General features: G+C 44.9%; 2 protein-coding genes across 4 annotated transcripts; both read left to right on the top strand.

The window, feature by feature from the left end:
- Nucleotides 1-642: 642 nt before the first annotated feature.
- Nucleotides 643-3,575, top strand: MRPL18 (mitochondrial ribosomal protein L18). The gene is made up of 4 exons (XM_083857235.1): nucleotides 643-878; nucleotides 1,294-1,474; nucleotides 2,866-3,100; nucleotides 3,365-3,575. The coding sequence occupies exons 1-4, from the start codon at nucleotides 827-829 to the stop codon at nucleotides 3,434-3,436; spliced, it is 540 nt and encodes a 179-aa protein (XP_083713361.1). The 5' UTR covers nucleotides 643-826; the 3' UTR covers nucleotides 3,437-3,575.
- Nucleotides 3,576-4,388: 813 nt separating this feature from the next.
- PNLDC1 (PARN like ribonuclease domain containing exonuclease 1) lies at nucleotides 4,389-14,926 on the top strand. 3 transcript variants are annotated; one of them, XM_083857786.1, is made up of 19 exons: nucleotides 4,389-4,478; nucleotides 4,982-5,039; nucleotides 5,159-5,232; nucleotides 6,174-6,207; nucleotides 6,329-6,452; nucleotides 7,058-7,146; nucleotides 7,412-7,518; nucleotides 7,896-7,975; nucleotides 8,956-9,093; nucleotides 9,690-9,759; nucleotides 10,012-10,097; nucleotides 10,324-10,379; nucleotides 11,411-11,478; nucleotides 12,298-12,351; nucleotides 12,564-12,606; nucleotides 13,129-13,228; nucleotides 13,704-13,879; nucleotides 14,044-14,142; nucleotides 14,712-14,926. In XM_083857786.1, the coding sequence occupies exons 1-19, from the start codon at nucleotides 4,403-4,405 to the stop codon at nucleotides 14,776-14,778; spliced, it is 1,599 nt and encodes a 532-aa protein (XP_083713912.1). In that variant the 5' UTR covers nucleotides 4,389-4,402; the 3' UTR covers nucleotides 14,779-14,926. The 3 variants fall into 3 exon arrangements, with proteins under 3 accessions (XP_083713912.1, XP_083713913.1, XP_083713914.1); XM_083857787.1 differs by having other exon boundaries at nucleotides 11,414-11,478; XM_083857788.1 differs by having other exon boundaries at nucleotides 7,415-7,518.
- The last annotated feature ends 4,603 nt before the right edge of the window (nucleotides 14,927-19,529 follow it).

Here is a 19,529-nt window from a genome sequence, read left to right on the forward strand (position 1 = left end):
TGTAATGAATGGTTCATGGGGCGTGGTGTGAACAGGCCTGTTGTGGTTTGACAGGCGGTTCCCTGTGAGGCCAGGAGTGCCCTCCGCATGCCTGGCTCCTGTGGCTGTGTGCGGAGTTCATCTGCCAGCTGCTGCCAGGGTCTCAGCCTCCTGTCAGCACAGTTTGCTCTTAGATGGCTCGTTAAATGCATCTTTAGGGCTACAGCAGGTAAATAAAGCCCCAAAGCAGGGGTCGTGCACGGTCACGCTTGCAGGAGGATGCTTTGGGAAGGCGGAGAAGCTCTGCTATAGCTGTGTGCTGCAGGAGCGCTTGGAAAGAAGCCTGAAACAGGATGATGGTAGTTGCCGAAACACCTATTGCTGCTCTTAGCCATCCCCTTTCTTTTCCGCGCCTTGGTCCCTCTTCCTAATACCCTTTCCAGGAAAAGCCGACCCAGTCTCTGGAAGGCGGCATTTCCGAAAACCTTTTTTTCCCCGGGGAGAAGTCCGCGAGTCGGGGCGGTGCTTTTTGCGCTGCTGTGCGGGACGCGAGTACCACAGGGGCGCCTTCCCGGGGGCCGGCACTGGGGTGGGAGCTGCTCCTGCTCGGCGCTTCCGCCTGACCCCCGGCCGGGCGGGATTCCCGGGGCCGCTTCCGCGGGAAGCGCCGCCCCTCCCGCATGGCGGCGACCGGGTGTCCCTGAGCGGAGGGAGAGGGGGCAGCAGTGCCCGGGTGTCCCTGAGCGGAGGGAGAGAGGGCAGCAGTCCCCGGGTGTCCCTGAGCATCCGGGAGGGAGGGAAGGAAGGCAGCGGCGGCCGCCCGGGGCTGTGGCGGGCCCGGCTCCCCATGGCGCTGAGCAGCCGCCTGCTGCTGGCGGCCGGCGGGCTCCGTGCCGCGGGTAAGCCCAGGGCTCGCCCTGCCGGCCCTTCCCGGTGTCTTGGCGGTACTGCTGTGCCAAGGATAAAGGGTTTATACCTTGTTGTTTGGTAGCGCTGTCTCTGGTTCCTTGTGTACTTCGCTTTCAGCGTTCTGTAAAGCTTTAGTCCTAGGGATCTCCTAGCCAGGCGTGAGTTTATATTTTATATACGAGTTTAGAAGCGGCGTTAGTATACTCGCAGTTCGCCTCATAAATCGGGTTCACCTCATAAAACAGGCTGATGTCTTGTCATTCATCTGTTAAGTGCTTAAAAAACAAAAGCAAGATGAGTCTGCCTTGTAGACTTCTGTAAGGTGTGTCATTCTGTACTGTATCCACTCTACTCTCTATGTGTTTTTAATCTTTGGTGGTTTTTTTATCTTCTCTGCCCTCCAAGGTCTTCGTTTAGCATCAACTACAGCCAGACTCAAAACCGAGACTGAAGTGGACACAAGTGAAAATGAGATTGTTGCCCCAAACTTCACTAACAGAAATCCTCGGAACCTGGAGCAGATGGCCCTGGCGAGGAAGGAACGTGGCTGGAAGACAACGTGGCCAAAGCGTGAGTTCTGGCACAGGTGAGTCAGGAACTTACTGCCAGAAATGAAGACTCCAAAAGAAAACCAAACCAAAACAAACCCCACCAAAACCCCACAAACCTAAAACAAACCTCATAAACCCACATACAAAATGTGTATTTTGAGTTGCTGAATCAGTTATCATGTTGGTGTTTCTTAATCAGCAGGCATCTTTTTTGTTCAGAGAACAGTGGACTAGTAGCATGTGAAAGCATACGTGGTCAAGATTTTTCCATCTATTTTTAAGGCAACAGTAATGTTGCTTAAGCAACAGCTTTTTAACTCAGGATTTTCTCACTCTGATGCTTACCATGGTTCATGGTATTATTTCAGGCACGATAATAGTTTGTTTGGGGTTGTTTGTGGGGTTTTTTTTTTGTTCTAATTTACTTGTCCTTTGGAAAATAAGTTTTACTCTAAGATGGCATTTCAAAGTCTGTATTTTGTTTTTGTGAGGAGAACCCCATCCAGTTTGTTCCTTCTGGGAAAGCCTGTCTCAGTGCAGTAAGAAATAGTTGCTCTTAATAAATATTCTGCTGTTTCCAGGAGGCTTATGAGGTACTTTCTGACCACTTGCAGATCTCAACAAGTTGTTACCTGCTGTGTCAGCACAAGCCTTTAAGGGACTGCACAGTGACCATAAAGTTTCATTTATGTTGGAGCAGTTCCCCTCATATATATCTGTTCCACACTGTGCAGGTATACAGTGCTTGGTTTGGAGGGGGCGGTGGTCTGAAGCAACATAGCACTGTGGCCCTGAGTAACTGATGAAAAGTTGCTCTTGGAATTTCACTCTTCTGAGCTAGTAATAGGGGTTGTGTGAGTCTACACAGGCAGGCAGCTGTAACAACCACAAAACTATGGCTGAAATGCAGAGAACACTTATTTAATTATCTTGCTAACTGGACGATCTCAAAGCAACACCCAGGCAGAGACACACAGGCCTAGTCTGTGCAGGTGTGCCTGCTGTTGGCACCCATTTATTAAGGGCATTTAGGTTTACCATCATGCTGTGGTCTCCTCTTGTGTGCTTTTTATTATCTCTGAGCTTTGATCTTCTGTCTGTTAAAACAGGGAACTCGAGCATGTCCATGAGGGAGCCTCCAAGGCTCTTCAAACACCTATGTTATCTCTACACAGGGATGCTACTTCTCAAAACAGACAGAGGATCAACAGCAGTGGGCATAATACATGGGGTTTCCTGTTATTCTCCAGGCCTTGGCATTCCCAGCTGCAAGGTCACTTGAGCAAATCCTCCTCACTATTCTTCCACTTTTAACCCTTTCCTTCCAACACGAGTTCTATTTTGTGTCTTAATAAGCAAAACATAATACAATACAATATAATACAATATAATACAATATTCAATTTTATTTCTTTCCTGCACTCAGATTACGGCTTGAGCGGACACAGCATTACGTAGAAGCCTTTGTTGAGCGCTCCAATGGGGATGTTGTGGTATCTGCCTCTACCCGAGAGTGGGCCATAAAGAGACACTTGTACAGTCCCAAGGGAGTGGCCGCATGCAAAAACCTTGGCCGAGTAATGGCACAGCGCTGTTTGGAAGCAGGAATCAACTTTGTGAACTTCAAAGCCATTATCCCCTGGGAACACCATTGTGACTCAGTAAGTACCCATCTCCTTATTCCTTTGGCCCTTTTCTCCTTTTTAGGCATTTAATTTTACTTCTCTTGACCATTAATTTTCTTATGTGCCTTGACAATCCCTCCTTGCAACACTCAGAAGGGCAGCTTTGACAAGCTGCAGTTCCTGGTATTATGCTTCCGTGAAGCTGTTAACCTCTGCCCCTCCATATAACATGTCCCTACTGATATTTAAGTGCTGCTAGCTTTTTTTCTGGTATTTATTTGTGTCTATCTTTTAAACAAGATTCAGGAATTTGAGAAGGCTATGGAGGAGGGTGGTGTCGTTCTGCGTGAGCCACGAAGAATCTACCGGTAAGATGGAGACTATTGGGAAGACTTTCGAAGGAACAAGGATCACTTCTTTAGGTTTTGTGTACTGACAGAGGGAAGGTCCAGAGTTGGAAAAAGTTGGAATGTGTCGTCTTGTAATAAAATATTTTCAAATGGATAGAAGTGTGTCATATTCTTTACTCTAAAATGATCAACGCCTTTAAGGCTAGAATAAATTTACCATAGTTCAGCTTCACAGAATGTATTAATAATTCAACGTTTTAAAAATATTTTTTTTATTTTTAATGTTTGGTTTTGTTTGTTCCAGCTTGAACTCTGGAAATGCTTTGATATTTGATCCTTGTACACTGCCAGTCTAACCTAGCAAAGTGTAGTCATTACATGAGTGCTTAGAACTGTGATGAAGTAATGCACAAATCTTGGTGAAAAAATTAAACTCCCCCAACTCATCTTTGCACCGTTCTTGGAATTCGGAGATTCTAAGTGCTTAACCACAGGGACAGGTCTAGGAGGGACGCTGCACAAACATGTCCTGTAGGTAATAAGAAGCCCCATTCTCCCCTTGCGTGTCTCCTGCTGCTTGGCACAAGTGGTGCTGTCAGCGTCTCTGCCTGATGGCTCGGCAGAGGTCCCTAGCCCTCTGACAGGCAGGTTCAGGGAGGCCAGCCTGCTCTGTGCAGCTCCTGTACCTGTGTCCCGGTGCTGGATCTGCCGCCTCGTGTTTGCGGGCTCTGGGCAGGAGAAGGGAACGCCAGGGGTCTGTGCCAGAGCTCGGCAGCGTGCCAATGAGCCCGGCCCGCTTCTGGCTCTGCGGGGCGGCTTCGCAGCCTCTCCAGTTCCCAGCCTAAAGCTCCCTCTCCGCTGTCCCGCTGGAAGCTGCTGTGTCGCTGCCTTTCCCGTCCCTTTCTGCGGCCGGTCCCGCCCCGCGGGGAGCGCCGGGCACGCAGGCGCGCCGGGCCGGCCGGGCCGGGCTGGGCTGGGGAGGGCGGCGATGGAGGTGGGCGCGGAGGGCTTTGCCTGGCGCCTGCCGCGCCTCAGGCGCCGCATCCTCCGTGCCGCCTTCGTGGGTGAGCGTCGGGGGCGTCTGTCCGGCCCCAGTGCTGCCCTCGGGCCGCACAGGGGGGCGGCTGGGCTGGCCCCTGCCCGCCGTGGGGACCCGGCACTCGGGGTACCGCAGCCGATAATGGCGCTGCTGCGCCCACCACAGCGAGCGCCGAGGCGCGGGAATTCCAACAGGCTTCCAGCAGAGGCTGGGAAGGGAGCCCCGAGTGCCGTGCTGGCCTGGCCTGGGCTGGGCTGGGGGCCGGGGGAGTTGGGATTCGGGGTGAGGGCACGAACACAGCACGGGGTGAGGCGGGCCCCTCCTGAGGGGCGAGGAGAAGGTGTCCCTGCCTCATCCCGCTACTGGAGTGAGGCAGCTGCAGGTGTCGGCCCCACAGCTTTTCTCTTCAGCCTGCTACCTGTAGTTTGATAAAAGTTACGGTGAAGCGTTTGGGAGGCCCCTGTCCTGGTGCTGGTGAAGCGCACGCTTCAAATTTCAGATTCTCTTGTGTTCTTTCCACCTCAACAGCCCTTGATATGGAGTTTACTGGTTTGCATTCAACTTTCCTGCAAAACAACGAGCCCAGGTAAAGCTGTTGGACTTGAGATATGAGGGAGACTTGTTATAGCCCTGTGAGAACAAGCTGTGCATAGCAACCCTTCATATGTCTGCTGTCCTTTCCCCAATTCTGGTTTTGTTCCCTAGCCTGTTTGACTCCCCTGCAGAGAGGTATGAGAAGGCCAGGCAGAGTGTTCAGCACTTCACTCTTGTTCAGCTTGGTAAGTGCTGCTCTGACACGGAAAGTGATCTTCCCAAGTCGTACAGGTAATGGGCCTTCTGCTATCAGGTGGGTCCTGCAGGTGGCTCTGGCCTAAATTCACTTATTCCAGAGACGTTTGTTTGCTGGGTTTCTTTTTTTCCCCTCTGATGTTTGGCACTATCAGCTTTTTAATAAATAACGTGAAATGAGGTGGGCTATATAGTATTACTGGTCTAAAGTTGACCATATTTAAAGGTCACAGTTAAAAATACAAGGCTTTTAAATCAGAGGATGCAAGCAAGAAGTGTATGACGGCAGCTCCTATTCAAAGCTGTCTCCTTTGATGCAGTGCATTGTGAGTAAGGGGATTATGAGGAAAATGAAGGCTGCTATTTCTGTTATTCCTAAAATAACAAATCAACATGAGAAGGGGCCTGTGGAGGAGGGCTGCTGACAGTTAAGAACCAGTAAGGAGTCAGGAATCCAGCTAGAAAACAGTTTGAAATATTGTTCACTGTTTTGGGGTATGTAAGATCTTAATGTGCCTTTCAGGGATTAATAGAAGAAAAAAGAACCTGAGAAGTAAAACCCATGTTTCAGTCGTCTGTGGTGCCCAGCTTGTTCTAAACATTATTGTGGTGTAGTTGGACCCACAAACTCATCTGTGTATGCACAGTCAGTGACTCATCACCATCTCACCTCTTGCCCATTGCTCAGTCTGTTTGTTATTTAATTCAGATTTCACTCCTTTTCCCACATAACAGTGAAAGGTTGTCCCATTCAGCTCTCAGGAATGCAGGGAGTAGCCTGGCAGTTGCTGCTGGGATTGGCTCAGTGACCTTCATGAATGGAAAACATTTTATTTCTTGAGGGGTTCCTCACATCCCTTATCTAATCTGCACACTATCTGTAGTCATCCAGCTAAATGCTGCCATCTCAACAGAGGTTTCTTTCTTGCAGGGCTGGCAATATTCTCAAAAGAAAAATCAAACAAGTAAGTAAAAAACCAATTTTCTGTTACAATGAGGATAGTGCAGTAGAGATTTTATGCATAATTCCCTTTGGGCAGAGTTATTTCTTGTAAAGATCTAGAAATATTTTTCTTTTTATTTTAGGTATGTGGTACATTCATACAACTTTTTTCTCTTTCCCTCAACGCTGGGAATAAGGGATGTTGAATTTACCCTCTCTGCATCCAGTATTCAGTTCCTGTCTCACTATGGCTTTGACTACAACAAGGTATGCAATCTCTGCCAGAAATGCAGAACAGAGAAAATCTGTGCAACTGCAGAAGAAATCAGATTAGTATCCCTAAATGTTACATTTCTGGGGTAAATAGCATCTTCCTAAAGTATGGATGCATCATGCAGTTCATTATCAACAGGGGTAGGGAGTGCTGTTTTTTTCTGAACTAATGTAAAGGCAATGATCACATCCTCGGCAGCCTCAGACAGATTCTTCTGCCTCAAAAAAATCCCAAAACCTATCTCTGGAGAGCTAAGGATTTACTAAACAGACCGTGGTGTGTGTCTTTACTATCCATGAATGCAGAGAAGTACCAGTTTACAAGCATCCTATGCATTGCCACATTTCCCATAAAATTCAGACTCTCATCCCATAAGAGTACTGTTACACAATTCTGGGCAGGAAACATCTTATTAAAGAGAAGGTAAAAAGAAGAGCAAAAAAAGTTGATTGTAGTTGACAAATATCCTTTTTTTCCCTCCATACCTGTTGTATTGCCTACAGTTTGTTTGTCCTGACTAACCTCCTAATTCTCTAATGTGCTGTGAGAAAATCCAGGGGAATGTAACCACCCTGGCATTTTCTCCCCCCCCCATCAGTTCCTCAAAGATGGAATCCCATACATGAATGAGGTACAGGAGAAGATCCTTAGGCAGCACCTCTTAGCAGGCACCTGGAAAGTCTGCAGGTGAGCACTTGTCTCCTCAGCACTGTGTTCATGGCTCAGCTTCACTCAGATCACATTTTGTAGAAATGCTGAAACCTGTTGGTCTGAACACACCACTGCCAACTGTTCCAGCCTGCTGTGGTGTCTGAAGGAAGACTGAGATCACAGGATATTATGTGGAGAATTGGGTGCAGGTTGTGAAATGAAGCTTTTGCATTCCTACAGTAAGGCACAAGGCTTCTCCTGTAAAGAGCATTCCTCACACTGCCTCTTTCCACTCATCCAGCAGTAGTAATGCAGACAGGGATGTCCTGAAGAAAGCTATTGATGAAGTGACCTCTTGGATAGCTGCAGCAAAAGAAGAGGATACTATGATTCTGCAGGATCTGAATGGTATGAAACAGTGCCTCTCTTAGACACCTGTGGGCTCTGAGTGGCTTCGTAATTTCGTGTGAACCTCTGGGGCTATAACTGTCATTTTTTCTGTTGAATTGCTTTATTGAGAAAGCATCAGTGCCCATCCTACCTTTAGAACTCTTTACCCCAGTTTATACTTTAGCTCCTGTCAGGAGTTCGTCTCTGGGCTCTGCTTTTCTGCTCTGTTGGGGTGGTGGGTCTTTCTGAAGCAGAAGTGGATGTCTGGATGCTTGGAGCATGCATTGTGGTAATTGACTTCCATTTTGTGCTTCTGAAGCCTTTTTCTTTTTTTTTTTTTTTTTTTTTTTTTTTTTTTTTTTTTTTTTTTTTTCCTTTGGTTGTGTGTCTCATAGGCTATCAAATGCTTGACGTTCAGCTGGTTCTGAGGCAGGCTCTCGAAAATGTTTGGACAGAGCCTCTTGGAGACACGAAGGTGAGATGGAAATATGGACCTTTTGAAAAGAGGATTTCTATCTGGACAGATTGTCATTCTTGTAGGGACTCTGAAATGATGCTTGTACTTTTAATGATACAGTCAAGGAGGAGGAGAAGACAATGACAAAGGAAATGTTGATTGTGGGACTCTAAGAAAAGGGATACAGAAAATAGAGCAACTTTGGTTTCTGTTTGTCCTGTAGCTCCAAAATCCCTTTAAATGGAAATGGTTTTCCTTGGAACACTTCTGGAGGCACCCTTTCTATGTCTTCAGACTTTATTAGGTCCCTCTGTCAATACCTTCACAAAAACATAGTTTTTGTGTTTTCTGTGATTTTCCTTTGCTGACTTCTACCATGAAGTTGCTTTGAAGACTTTTACTCTGTGATTTGCTGTTTCACTATTCACTCCTCATATTTTACATTCAGTGCAGTATTTTCTGTATTAAAACTGTGGTTGTGGACTTCTCAAACTATGGGTATGAGTATGATATCAGTCAGTTGCTTAGAATTAGCTTACAGAAATCTTTTTTTTTTTTTTTTTTGCATCAGTCCACTTTATTCTGATAACCAATGTCCCCAGAATGTCAGATTTACCCAGCTTTCTCATCTAAAGTATTGCCTTTAAGGACTCAGCTTGGATGATTGCTGTTTGTTTCTGCATTTTTGGTACCATGAACTTACTGTATCAGTATCAAGTTAAATTGAATTAGGTTAATTTGTGCTCAAAAAACCCTTTGGTAGGGATAATCTTCTTAAGTAGAGAAGCACAATTAAGACTCACTTTGAGCAGGCGTGTTTAGTTACTGGAGCACTGATCTCCATAAAGAAGTGAGACAGTCCCAAGGTCTCAGGGGATGCAGTTTTTCTGTGCTTCAGTGCTTTGAAACTGAACTTGACTTCAGCATTACTGAACCCCAGTAAGCAATGTACATACAACTAACACTGGAGGCTGAGATTCAGTGACTCTTCTTTTCAGGTAATGGTGAAAAAAGTGAGTCCAGAGCACCGTCAGCTTCTGGAGAACTCTTCTTATGACCATTGTCAGAAAAAGCTCATTCTCCTGTCTGCCAGGGGCTTCACCAACCTCTTCCAGATACTTGTTAAAGCCAAGAAGGTAAAATGCCTTAACTCCATGCTCACTTTTCATCTCTTTTTAATTTTGCTGTATTAAATGCAATATTAAAAATCCTGGTGTTACAGTTTGAGTCACCATCTTAGAAGGCTGAGCAGATTCTTGCTTTTTGGGCAATCTGTGCTTTTCAGCATGCAACAGGCCAGTTTATTGCACCATGTGGACCATTGGTCTGACTTTGTATGGAAATTCTTATGTTCTGTATGCAGCTAATCAAATGGATTTCAGTTTTAGAGGGCTATGGGTGATGTGCAGCAAAGACTGTCCCTGCCCATGCGAGTGAGCATATAAATCTGATGGTTGGAACCCTGTTCAGCTGAACCAAAAATCCACTTGAGTCCACTGAAAATAGAATGCTGCTGAGACAATACCCTCTCAGAGAGTCCACAGGTCTGATTTCCTGCAGGCAGTAGTCCTTCTGTGAGCCTTGCAGCCTGAATGACTCCTGTGCGAGTGTGTGTGGATGTTGTCTGCTGGAGGAAAGAGTTACAGCCGTTGAGTGTGCCTGTGTTGTTTATCTCTGAGCTCTCTTCAGAAATGTGCTCCAATGAGCTGTTATGTTTATATTCCTCCTGTAGCCCCTGGTGGGACACAACATGCTTATGGACCTTATGCATCTTCATGACAAGTTCTACAGGCCCCTCCCAGGTACTGCTGTGTGTAGCTGCTGTCCCGGACTGCTGCCCTTGCACTGGGGGTGGAACAGGGGGTGCAGTGGCCATTTGTCACCAAGACACCTGCAGAGCTTAGCAAGCAGCAGGGCTGGTTGCCTCTTCTGAGTTCTAAATGCTGGAGAGGGCATTGTTGCCTGCTGTCACTTCTCTCTCCTAATTACTTTGTGATTCCATTGGATTTTCCCCGGTTTTCTGATGCCTTTCTCCACATGTGCTTTGCTTTCAGAAAGCTATGAGGAGTTTAAAAGGAACATTCACAACCTGTTTCCTGTCATTATAGACACCAAGACTGTAACAAAATATGTGCAGAAGGTGAGATGCATGTATTTGTTTTTGTTTGAAGTTCAAACTTGTGTTTCGCCCGAGAGAGTGTATCTTTCCTCAGTGGCCTGTGATAATAACAGAACTGCAACCAGTTCTCAGTGTTGCCTTGGGAAGTTCTAATTTTAGATATCATTTGACAAATTTGCAGTGCAAGTAATTGAACTCAGTGTAAGGTCTGTTGTGGTTGGTTTTCTAATACATTTTTCTTTTATAGAAATGTCTGTTTCCTCGAGTATCTAGTCTTGTGGAGGTGTATGCAGTTTTGTGCAGGTAAGTGCTGGCCAATAGAGCTTTCAGCAGTCCCTGTCTTCTTTGGAAAGATATTTCACAGTCAGTCATTTCGAACATTCATACTTTCCCTCCTCTCAAATGTTTTTGAATTGGATCCTTGTCTTTCTAAATTTAAGAGCAAAGGATTTGCACATCTTTCTTGTAAAGGAATTGTGTAGTAAATTATTAGTTCTGAGTCACTTCTCACATTGAATTGCCATTATTTCATTGGTCACAAATTTGGTTTGCATACAGCTGTACGTGCAGCTTGGGAATTATTTTGTTTATGTCATGTTCTGAAATGAGTAAGATTCAGTTCTTGGTGAAAATACATCCTAATTTCGAATGCCTGTCCCAAGAGAGGGCTGCACTGAGCCCAAAGCAGTAACTAAAGACAATGTTCAAATGGAGCACATGAGTAGATATCTCATGAGCTTAGTCATGATGTGATAGGAGACTTATTTCACACTTCTTTTGTGAATTAATTTTTTCCCTGTCAATTTTGTGAAGGAGAGGAAATGTTTGCCTGTTTCCATTACCCCCTAGTCCCAAGAAGGAGATGCAAAATTAATCAATTTTTTAAAACAGTACTGGGATTCTGAGGGTTTGTTTATCAGCAGTGTCAGACTGCATATTCTGTTTGGTTGTTCTTTCTTTTATTTCGGTCATTCCAAGGGTATCTGTTTATTCTCCAGGGTTCCCCATTAAAAAAGAACCATCTAGTCAATCTCTTTCCTTGCAGTTTTACTTCTGCTCAATTTTTTTTAATGCAATTACAACAGATTTGCTGCTTACAAGTTTTGAGTGAGAGAAGAGACTAAGGAAGTATTTAGGAGTTAGTTTTCAGGAAGAAAACTGATAGACATTACTCAAGTATGATTTTTGGCCTTATCCTAGAGGATAGTTTAAAGTTCATTTTAAAGTCTCCAGTAGCTTTTTCTGAAATGAAGCTACAGGTCACTAGAGAACAGTAACTTTTCTCTAACAAGCTGAAGAAAGACAAAAAATCTCACACATCCACTTCTCTTCAGCAGCAACCTGAATCCCAAAGGTCCACCGTGCCCTGTTATAGCTCTCGCAAGTGGCTGCTCAAGATATGGTATGTTCTTAGCAAATCTTTACAGTCAATAGATCAAAAGAGGTTTGTTGTACTCTGTGGGTGAGCACATATAAAGCATGAGGGGAAGCCCAGTGGGTCTGCTGAATTTGCCCAGAACTGCTGAAACACATTTTTGTCCAGACCCAAACCCTGAGCTCCCGAGATGTGTGTTCTGCGTGTCCCTGCTGAGGGCAATGCAGGGCAGCTCGTGCTGCTGGTACAGCATTTACACTATGTTGGGCTGAGCTGAACCTGACCTGGGCTGTGAAGAGCCCTTGGAGGGGGCAAGGGGAAGTGGGAAACAGCTCTCTTAGAAGGGAAAGTAGAAGGAGCTAATGGCAAAGTAGCAGGAGCTTGGTGGCTGTGTGCAAGGTTACTGATGTCTGTGCAGGAGGTTGTGTCCAGGACATGGTGTGATACAGGCTGTGAGGCAGATGTTTTCTGGCTTCTCCTGGCAACATTGTGTCTTGCAGCACAGGGCCTCCTGTGTTTTGAAATGGTCCCCATACCATCAGTAACATAGACAACACAGTTTGGTTTAGACTTTCATAAAAGTTAAATTTTTTTAATGTGCATCTTGCTGAGCTTTTCAGACATTCATGTAACTGCTGCTTCTTTTTTGGTGATGTTTTAAAATGCATGCTAAAGCACAAACTTTTTACTGAGTATAAAGTTTTCAGGGTGAGGAAGGAAACAGAGCTGGAGGGGGGAAAGAACTTTCAGAATAGTGGATCTTAAGAGTTTGGATTCTTCAGTGTAGTAGTTCTCACAGCATGCTAGATGTGTTTACTTCTTCTTGGTTTTGTTGGACACTTACAGCTGAGAAGAAGTTTCCTCATGAGGCAGGCTATGATGCATTTCTCTGTGGTTCAGGTAAAATGTTTCTTAAAAACTTCAGATATTGTGTTGGGATTTGGCAATCTTTTCCTTCTCTCTAGATCTATTTGATGCTAAGAAATATTTGTTTATATACACTCTGTTGCTCTTAGTAACTTAGCTGCACTTCAATGCATTTTTGCTTTCTATGTATTTAGCTGTGTTTCTCTAGCTTTCTTCTAATGCCACCTCATTATTCCTTTCTCTAGTTCTTCTGATGTCAGCTCATTTGCTACTGTGCAGATCCACTGAGTGAGTAATGTTTGAGTATTGACTGAAAATTGCATTACATGAGATGTTTTCCTATGGAAAACAGTCTTCCGTTTGCTCTGGCTGACTTTTGTTTTGCAGGCTGGCCTTCCTTTTGGACAAAAGAAAGTGTCATTGGAAATGTCATGTTCTAATTAGATTTTTATTTTATAAATCTGAAAGTAGTAGTTTTATGTCAAAGCTGACATTTTAAAAATGAAATCCAGGCCATGTGATGGCTCAGAGGTTGGGAAATGACATTGTGACTTCTTTATTCTTGAACAAGCTCTCTCAAGTTCAGTTCACTTGGGTAAGGGTCAAATAATTTTCCATTAGTTTCCATTTTTGAAATCTCTGTGAATCAGTGCCTTCAGTTAAGTTCCCTTTTCTCGCATCGTTTTGACTTCTGTAGGAAGATACTAAGATCTGAAATACCAGTTCTGTCACTAGTTGAAGAGCTTGACACTGTGTAGCAGTGCAGCCCTGGAGAAACAAAACTTTGTTCTCTTTTGTTTTCTGATTTAGTGATGCAGTGGAGGCTGATCCTTCTTTCTCGCAGTATCTCACGGTGTTAGCTGAGCATGTGAACAAAGTGAATTTCATCCGAGGGGGTGTCTCAAGCATTGTGCGTATGAATTGCAGGTCTGTGACCTGTTTGTGGGGTGCATAGGTCAGTAGCCTACTTGGTAGTAGGCTACTACTATCCTGCTATCTACTTCCTTAGAGGAAAGGAATCCACTGGTGCTGGGGCCCACTTTGGCAGAAATTGCTGTCATACAAGTGATGCAGGGGACCTTTTAAAATGGCCAATGAGTTGAATTTCTGCTTTGCAAAATGTATTCATGCTGTTATTCTGTAAGATAGGATTAGCCAGTTTACATTGCTGTTTCTCTGGTAGTTTCTCCATGGTAGTCATGACAGTTTGCTTTTATGACAATATTTAAATGAATCTTGAGGCAAAAAAAATTAATTTTACACCAACAGCAGTATTATACAACCTGCCATTTATTTGTCATGTTCTGCATATTTTCTGATTGTATTAATAGTGCCTCTATAGTATTTCCAAATTCAGATATGTCTCAATATTGTACATTTTCCAGAATTTTTCTGGGGAAGATGCTCCTTGCCATCATCCCCCTGCCCTGGTTGTTCGTGTCCGAGGCTGGCCAGGGCTGACTGAGAGACAGATTTACCACGAGTTTAAAGCTCGTTGTCGCTTTGATGTCAGACGGCTTTCAAAGAACCAGTTCATTCTGCTCTCCAATAAATACAAGCAGTAAGTGATCAGAAAATCTTAATTTTCAGTCCTTGCTTCCTCTGATCCAGGCCTTTGTCCCACTCTCTCTCTGCTGTGACAGCTCTTGGACAGAAATTCCTGCACTGAGCTGTGGGGTGCTGTAAGCAGCTGCGGGCTGAGCTGGAGCCGTGCTTTCCTTGCAGGGTCAGGCTGGTCCTGCGGGATTACAGGCACCACCCTCACCTGCAGGTCTCCATCTATCGCCACTGGAGGCACTCGCCGAGCGTGAACTGCCTGCTGCAGTGAGTTCCGGGAGCACGGGAACGGGGCGGGGGCAAGCATTCCTTTCAGGTCCGAGGCCCTGGCACAGCAGCAGCCTGCCACGTGTTTGCAGTGTCCTCCTGCCAGCCCCTGGGAGGATCAGGGGACTCAGGAGCCAGGTTTGCTTGCTTGAGTGGCTGCTCATGAGCTGATTTCAGCCCTGGGCAACTTGTCTTTATTCTCACTCGTGGTTAACCCAGGAATGTTACCCCGTGGATAGCACAAAACTGAGTATGTGCTGTCACAGCAGAGAAGTGGCAATCTTAGTGAGTGTAGCACCAGCTCCAATAAGCTTAATAAGAAGGAGACAGTATCTCAGGTGTGAGATGGATGTGGGTTTTTTTCTACAGCTGAGTTGAAAGCTTGGTAGTGGGAGAGAATTCCAGATTCAAACTGCACCCCTCTTGTGAGGTGGTGACGGTGAATTCACTCATGAAGAGTGAATTTCTGCCTTGACATGGTTTGGAAAAGAATCTAAGGGCTTAATAAACACAAAATTAAGCCAGAAATATAACTAACCTAACAGCATTTTATTATTCTTGTCTCTTAGAATCTCTGGTATTGTGGCACTGTGGTCTCTCTTGGCATTTGCACTTGGAGGAGCTCGTAGCTGTTGACTCTAAAGGACTGATGTAGAGATGAGATGAGAGGAATGCTGATCTTATTTCTTGTGTTTGTCAGTTTTGTTTCATTCAATAAAATATGAGAAAAAAAAAAACAAAACAAAACAAAACAAACAAACAAAAAAAAAAAAACAACCCAAAACTATGATTAGTGTTTGAATTGTTTTCTTGGAAATGTGTTTTTAAAGGGTTTTCAAATTGTGGTATTTTTTAATCTGCTCAAAGCATCATCTCCTCCTGAAGGGGGAAATGATTGTTTCAATGCCTAATTTACTTTGGTCCTGTGTAGGTTCTTCACAGCTATTCAGACCCTCATTTTTTTCCCAGTGCCGGTGCTCGCTGCATGAAACACATTTCTGATAAAGTTTGGGAAGTTATGAAATGAAAAATGCTATTTTTAGCTTCAGTTGTAAAGCAGGGGAAATGTCAATGTTTATCAAATTAAAATGGGCAGAGTTGATGGAGAAACCACTCTTGGGGCTCATTACAGATTCTGGGGAATAGTAAATAATTTGCAGTGCTGTCAGTGCAGTTTCATGCACTGGTATTTTCTGTGGCAGTGTAGCCAAGGTTTGACACAGATAAGTGGAATTTATCAGGTTCCAATCTGTGGAGTATACAGAGGTCAGGTGAGTCAGCACACGTTTCTGTTTGCTTCTAGTGCACAGCATGTGAGCACTCCTTTATCCAAAGTAGCATGAGACATGCTTTGTGGATCAGTTTCTCTTGATATAGCTGCAGTATTTGTCAATCCAGGGAATTTGGTCTTCAGAGATTTTTCTTATTAATTTCCTTCTCTTCTTAAAAATAACCTGTTGATCCAGGGTTTCCATATAATGGTTCCTAGATGTCATTAGTCAGACTTAATTGGATGGAGCCCATGTTCACCTAACAGACCGAATCTGCCTTTAATTGACTGTAAGGTGGGAGTAGCTGCAGGGGATCTTACAGCAGCAGCCCAGCACTGCAGTGTGCCTGAGGATCACGTGCTCTCTGCTGCTGAGGGCCTGCTGCTCTGGAGGACAGAAGGGCAGCACAACTTCAGTTGTGGTTCTTGAGTTCTGCACAGCTTGTGGTTTACAGCTCTTGTTTCATAAGCAAGCTCCTACAAGACAAGTAACTGACTTCTTGATGACCTTTTCTATAACCCTTCAGTGATGGGGTTCTCTGTCACAGTGCTCCTTCAAGTACCAGTGTGTCTTCCTGCTTATTCTATAATGTTAGTTTGTCTTCTGGCATCATTAGACACCCCCCTTGCGTCAAGGAGAGCACAGGCTCTTTGTGTTGTGTAGGTTTAGGAAGATTTGCTCTGGGTGTTATCTACAGTAGCATGTTGTTTTCACATAAAAACAACTCTTCTTGGCTTCTGATCTGGGAAACATAATACCCTTGTTCTCTGGGGTCTGGATTCAGCTAGCTGTTTAAATGTGGGGAGACAAAGCCTCGTTTGCATCTCATCTTTACAGTCTGGGGATGACGGAGATACAGGTGCTGTTACCTATGAGAAGCCCAGCAGTTTTCAAGGGAACATGCACTTTGAAGGAACAAAGAGATTGTTCTGTCTTTAAATTTTGTTCCTCCCATTTTCTTCTCAGAGTGACACACAGACAAATAATGACTCGGTTCCCTACAGCACTGTTCTCTCTCCTGGTTCACCCTCTAGAGAAGCATACTTGCCCATGAACAAAAGTAGAGATACTCTCACCCTTTTTGGAGAAATAGCCTATGGGTCTGACCATGTGTTTTACATTTCCAAGAGACAGACACACCTCATGTAGCAACGTGGCCTAGTGAATCAAGAGACTTGATTTTCCTGCTTTAGAGTTGGGAGAGGTAAGTGGCAATTGCTGTAGAACTACCAGATATTCCTACTATCAATCAGTTAAGTTTACATGCAGAGTAAAAACATGAAGAGCTCAGAGTGAGTTGAGTATGTTCTCATCTTCCAAGGAATGACTTCTCTGATAATCAGGTTGCCTTCTCTGATAATCAAGGCTTGCTTGCTGCTCAGAACCTCTTAAAGAGCTCATTGAGATGTACTGGCAGTCAATTCTAATGCAATTTGTTATCTGGGGGCTAGTCAGGCAAATCAGAGTAGAGATATTTGGCACTGGGAATAGAGCTGCAAGTTTTTCTGAGCAACTGTTGATGAAGACACAACCTTCCTGAATACTTCAATCTGGTAATTCCAACCTCAGCTGTTGCTTTTTGCTCCAGACTAGGGAATTCTTACTAATTGAACTTTTATCCAAAGTATTTCAGGCTATGCCTGTTCCTGCCTGTCTCCTGCAAGGAGACAAGATAATTTAGATTCTTGTGAGGCCAATTCATGGTGGCGCAACCTGATTTGTAACTCTGGCCCTGAAGAGATGCATGTCAGAGCTTCTGAGTTGTTCTGAGGGCTGGCAGTTCAGAAAATCAAACCTGTCTCCCTTAGACAGTGATAAAACCACAGCAGAGTCCCGAGCAGCAGTTACAGCACACCTGCCTCTTAGCACTGCTAGAAATTTGTGCTTTAGCTGCAAGGCTTGAAAGGATCATTCCAACCTTCAATGAAAAAAAGTTAAAATTCAAGTTGTGAAGGTGTATGCTAAAAATACAGCCCTGCAAATGGAACACTGCAGATTAGAATATATTTGTTTACAAGAACAGTTGAGTTTTGACACATTGACTTTTTTTAATGTGTTCAAGATGAAATAAGTGGGTTTTGATGTAACGTCTCTACTCCAATGAGAAGGCATGGAAAAGGCAGAACTATCTGAATAGTCTTCTCTTCTTGCTGCTGCTCATGGCTTCAGTGGTAATGGGCCAGATTCCTGCTGGCCCTGGAGGACAGGAGAGCAGGACTTACCTCTCTGAAAATATACTTTTTTCATATAGAAGAAAATTCTGTGTAGTTCTATGTTTTCAAACGGTGTGAATCAACAGTTTTTCTTTACAATATGCTTTCATTTCAAAGACATCATAGCAGAGAACCTTGGAACGGCAAGGTTGCAGATGTCTTGCTGGATGAATGAAGTGCAACAGCCTGGTGCCAAATGCCAGCAGTGCTCAGTCCCTTGGCAGGAGGTTCCCTCACATGGCAGAACTTTGGCTGTGGCTTTGCCTTTGGCTGTGTTGCAGCACCACAGCTGGGTCAGAACGTTGTGTGCTGATGAAGCGACTGACAAAGTTTCCATATGCCTTAGACATGGGAAAACCCTGCTGTGCCACTGCTCTGTTAACACATTTTTGTGGTGTTCTTTTATATGCAGCAGCAAATCTGACTTTTATTTTCTGGGTTTTATCTTCCTTTTTCCCATGGCTTTTCCCAACAGCCCCTCTCCACTGGTTACTATAGACTCCCACACTGGAGAACCCTCCCAGGAAGTCTGAGTGAAGGGGCAGTCCATGACATGCCATGGGTGTATTCTTTCAACAACCCTTATGCTTAAGGAAGAGAGAGTATTGTAGTCAGTCTGACACAAGGGACCCTTGGAAGGGGAATGTTGCATCAGCCTAGTGCCGTCTGAAAGGCGTCTTTGTAAAGGCCACACAGACCAGAGGAGGAGATCTCTGATCCCTTGGTTTGCTGGAGGTGTGGCCTGACTGACACCTGTGCTGGCTGTCCTGCAGAGCTGTCACCACACATCCCCAGGAGAGCGACCCACAGGAGTGTGTGTCAGTGCTGTGTTAGAAAAGGTGTGGCTGAGCAGCAGGGAGAGAAGCAGGACTTGTGCTCCCAGAGACAAGTGGAGCCCATGGCACAGAAGATGGTCAAGGATTGCTGTGGTGCAGGGACTGGAAGGAGAATGTATGCAGGCAGAAGCCATGAGAAGATTTTTTTCCAGGCTCCCTGAGGAGCTGTGAGTTTGTTGCAAGGCAGGAGGCCATGAAAAATGGAGAAGAGCTGCAGTAGTCAGGATGCATGGAGGATGAGGGAGAGTTTATGCCCAATGTCTTGCCTCATGCTTTCTCTTGCTGCAGAAACTACCTTGTTCAAGCTCGTGGTTTTAACTAGTTTTAACAAAACCAGTCCTTAAGTATTCTGGGAGTGCCTTTAGGCTTCCCTTTTGGGAAGGATCTTGGCACAGTCCCATCTCTCAGGGGTACCTGGGCTGGGTACCCTTTTTGCTCCCTTTTAAGCACAGACACAGAAACACTCACATGTGACATTCAGGCCCCTGCCCCACAGCTTGGGCAGGGAAATGACACTCATCCTCAGAGAAAGTGGATTCAAATCCCATCAGTATCCTAACAAGCAGGTGAGTAGTTGAATCCTCTTGGACCTTCTCCCCAGCCAAGTGAGCATATAAACAGGGAGATGTTTCACCAAAGGTGAGATGAAGATGGGACTCCTGCACCACTTCCTCCCTGTGCAGGACAGCTAAGGACCCTCTACAGACACAGGAGTGATTGGCACTCAATCTCCCCTTTCTGGAGATGGCTGTGTTAATCCACTGACCTTCCACACCAAGCTTTAAAAGAAAATGGCAACAGCAAATGTGTTGGCAAAGGGCTTCATGTCAGTGATGTAAGTTAGGCTAGGTTTTAAAATACCTGTGGGATGGAAATCTCTGAAAGGTAATAGCTGCTATGCCTGGGAAACACATGGTACCCTGGCAGAAACACATCCAGTTAAAAAGGAAAATAAAAAAGAGTACTATTTGAAACTTAAAGACAGCTTATTAAACATCACCCAGGCACACGCAATTAAGGAAATCCTAAAGTACTTCTAAGTTTGGACCTGATCCACTCACAAACAC

The sequence above is a fragment of the Zosterops lateralis genome (assembly GCF_965231275.1).
Source record: "Zosterops lateralis genome assembly, chromosome: 3".
NCBI classification, from domain to species: Eukaryota; Metazoa; Chordata; class Aves; order Passeriformes; family Zosteropidae; genus Zosterops; species Zosterops lateralis.

Excerpts from the sequence above, each read along its gene's own strand:
- MRPL18 (XM_083857235.1), top strand. The coding sequence starts at position 827 with ATGGCGCTGAGCAGCCGCCTGCTGCTGGCGGCCGGCGGGCTCCGTGCC. Across the intron at positions 879-1,293 it reads CGGCGGGCTCCGTGCCGCGG|GTCTTCGTTTAGCATCAACT; the intron begins GTAAGCCCAGGG and ends CTGCCCTCCAAG. Across the intron at positions 1,475-2,865 it reads AAGCGTGAGTTCTGGCACAG|ATTACGGCTTGAGCGGACAC; the intron begins GTGAGTCAGGAA and ends TCCTGCACTCAG.
- PNLDC1 (XM_083857786.1), top strand. The coding sequence starts at position 4,403 with ATGGAGGTGGGCGCGGAGGGCTTTGCCTGGCGCCTGCCGCGCCTCAGG. Across the intron at positions 6,453-7,057 it reads ATGGCTTTGACTACAACAAG|TTCCTCAAAGATGGAATCCC; the intron begins GTATGCAATCTC and ends CCCCCCCATCAG. Across the intron at positions 12,607-13,128 it reads CTACTGTGCAGATCCACTGA|TGATGCAGTGGAGGCTGATC; the intron begins GTGAGTAATGTT and ends TTTCTGATTTAG.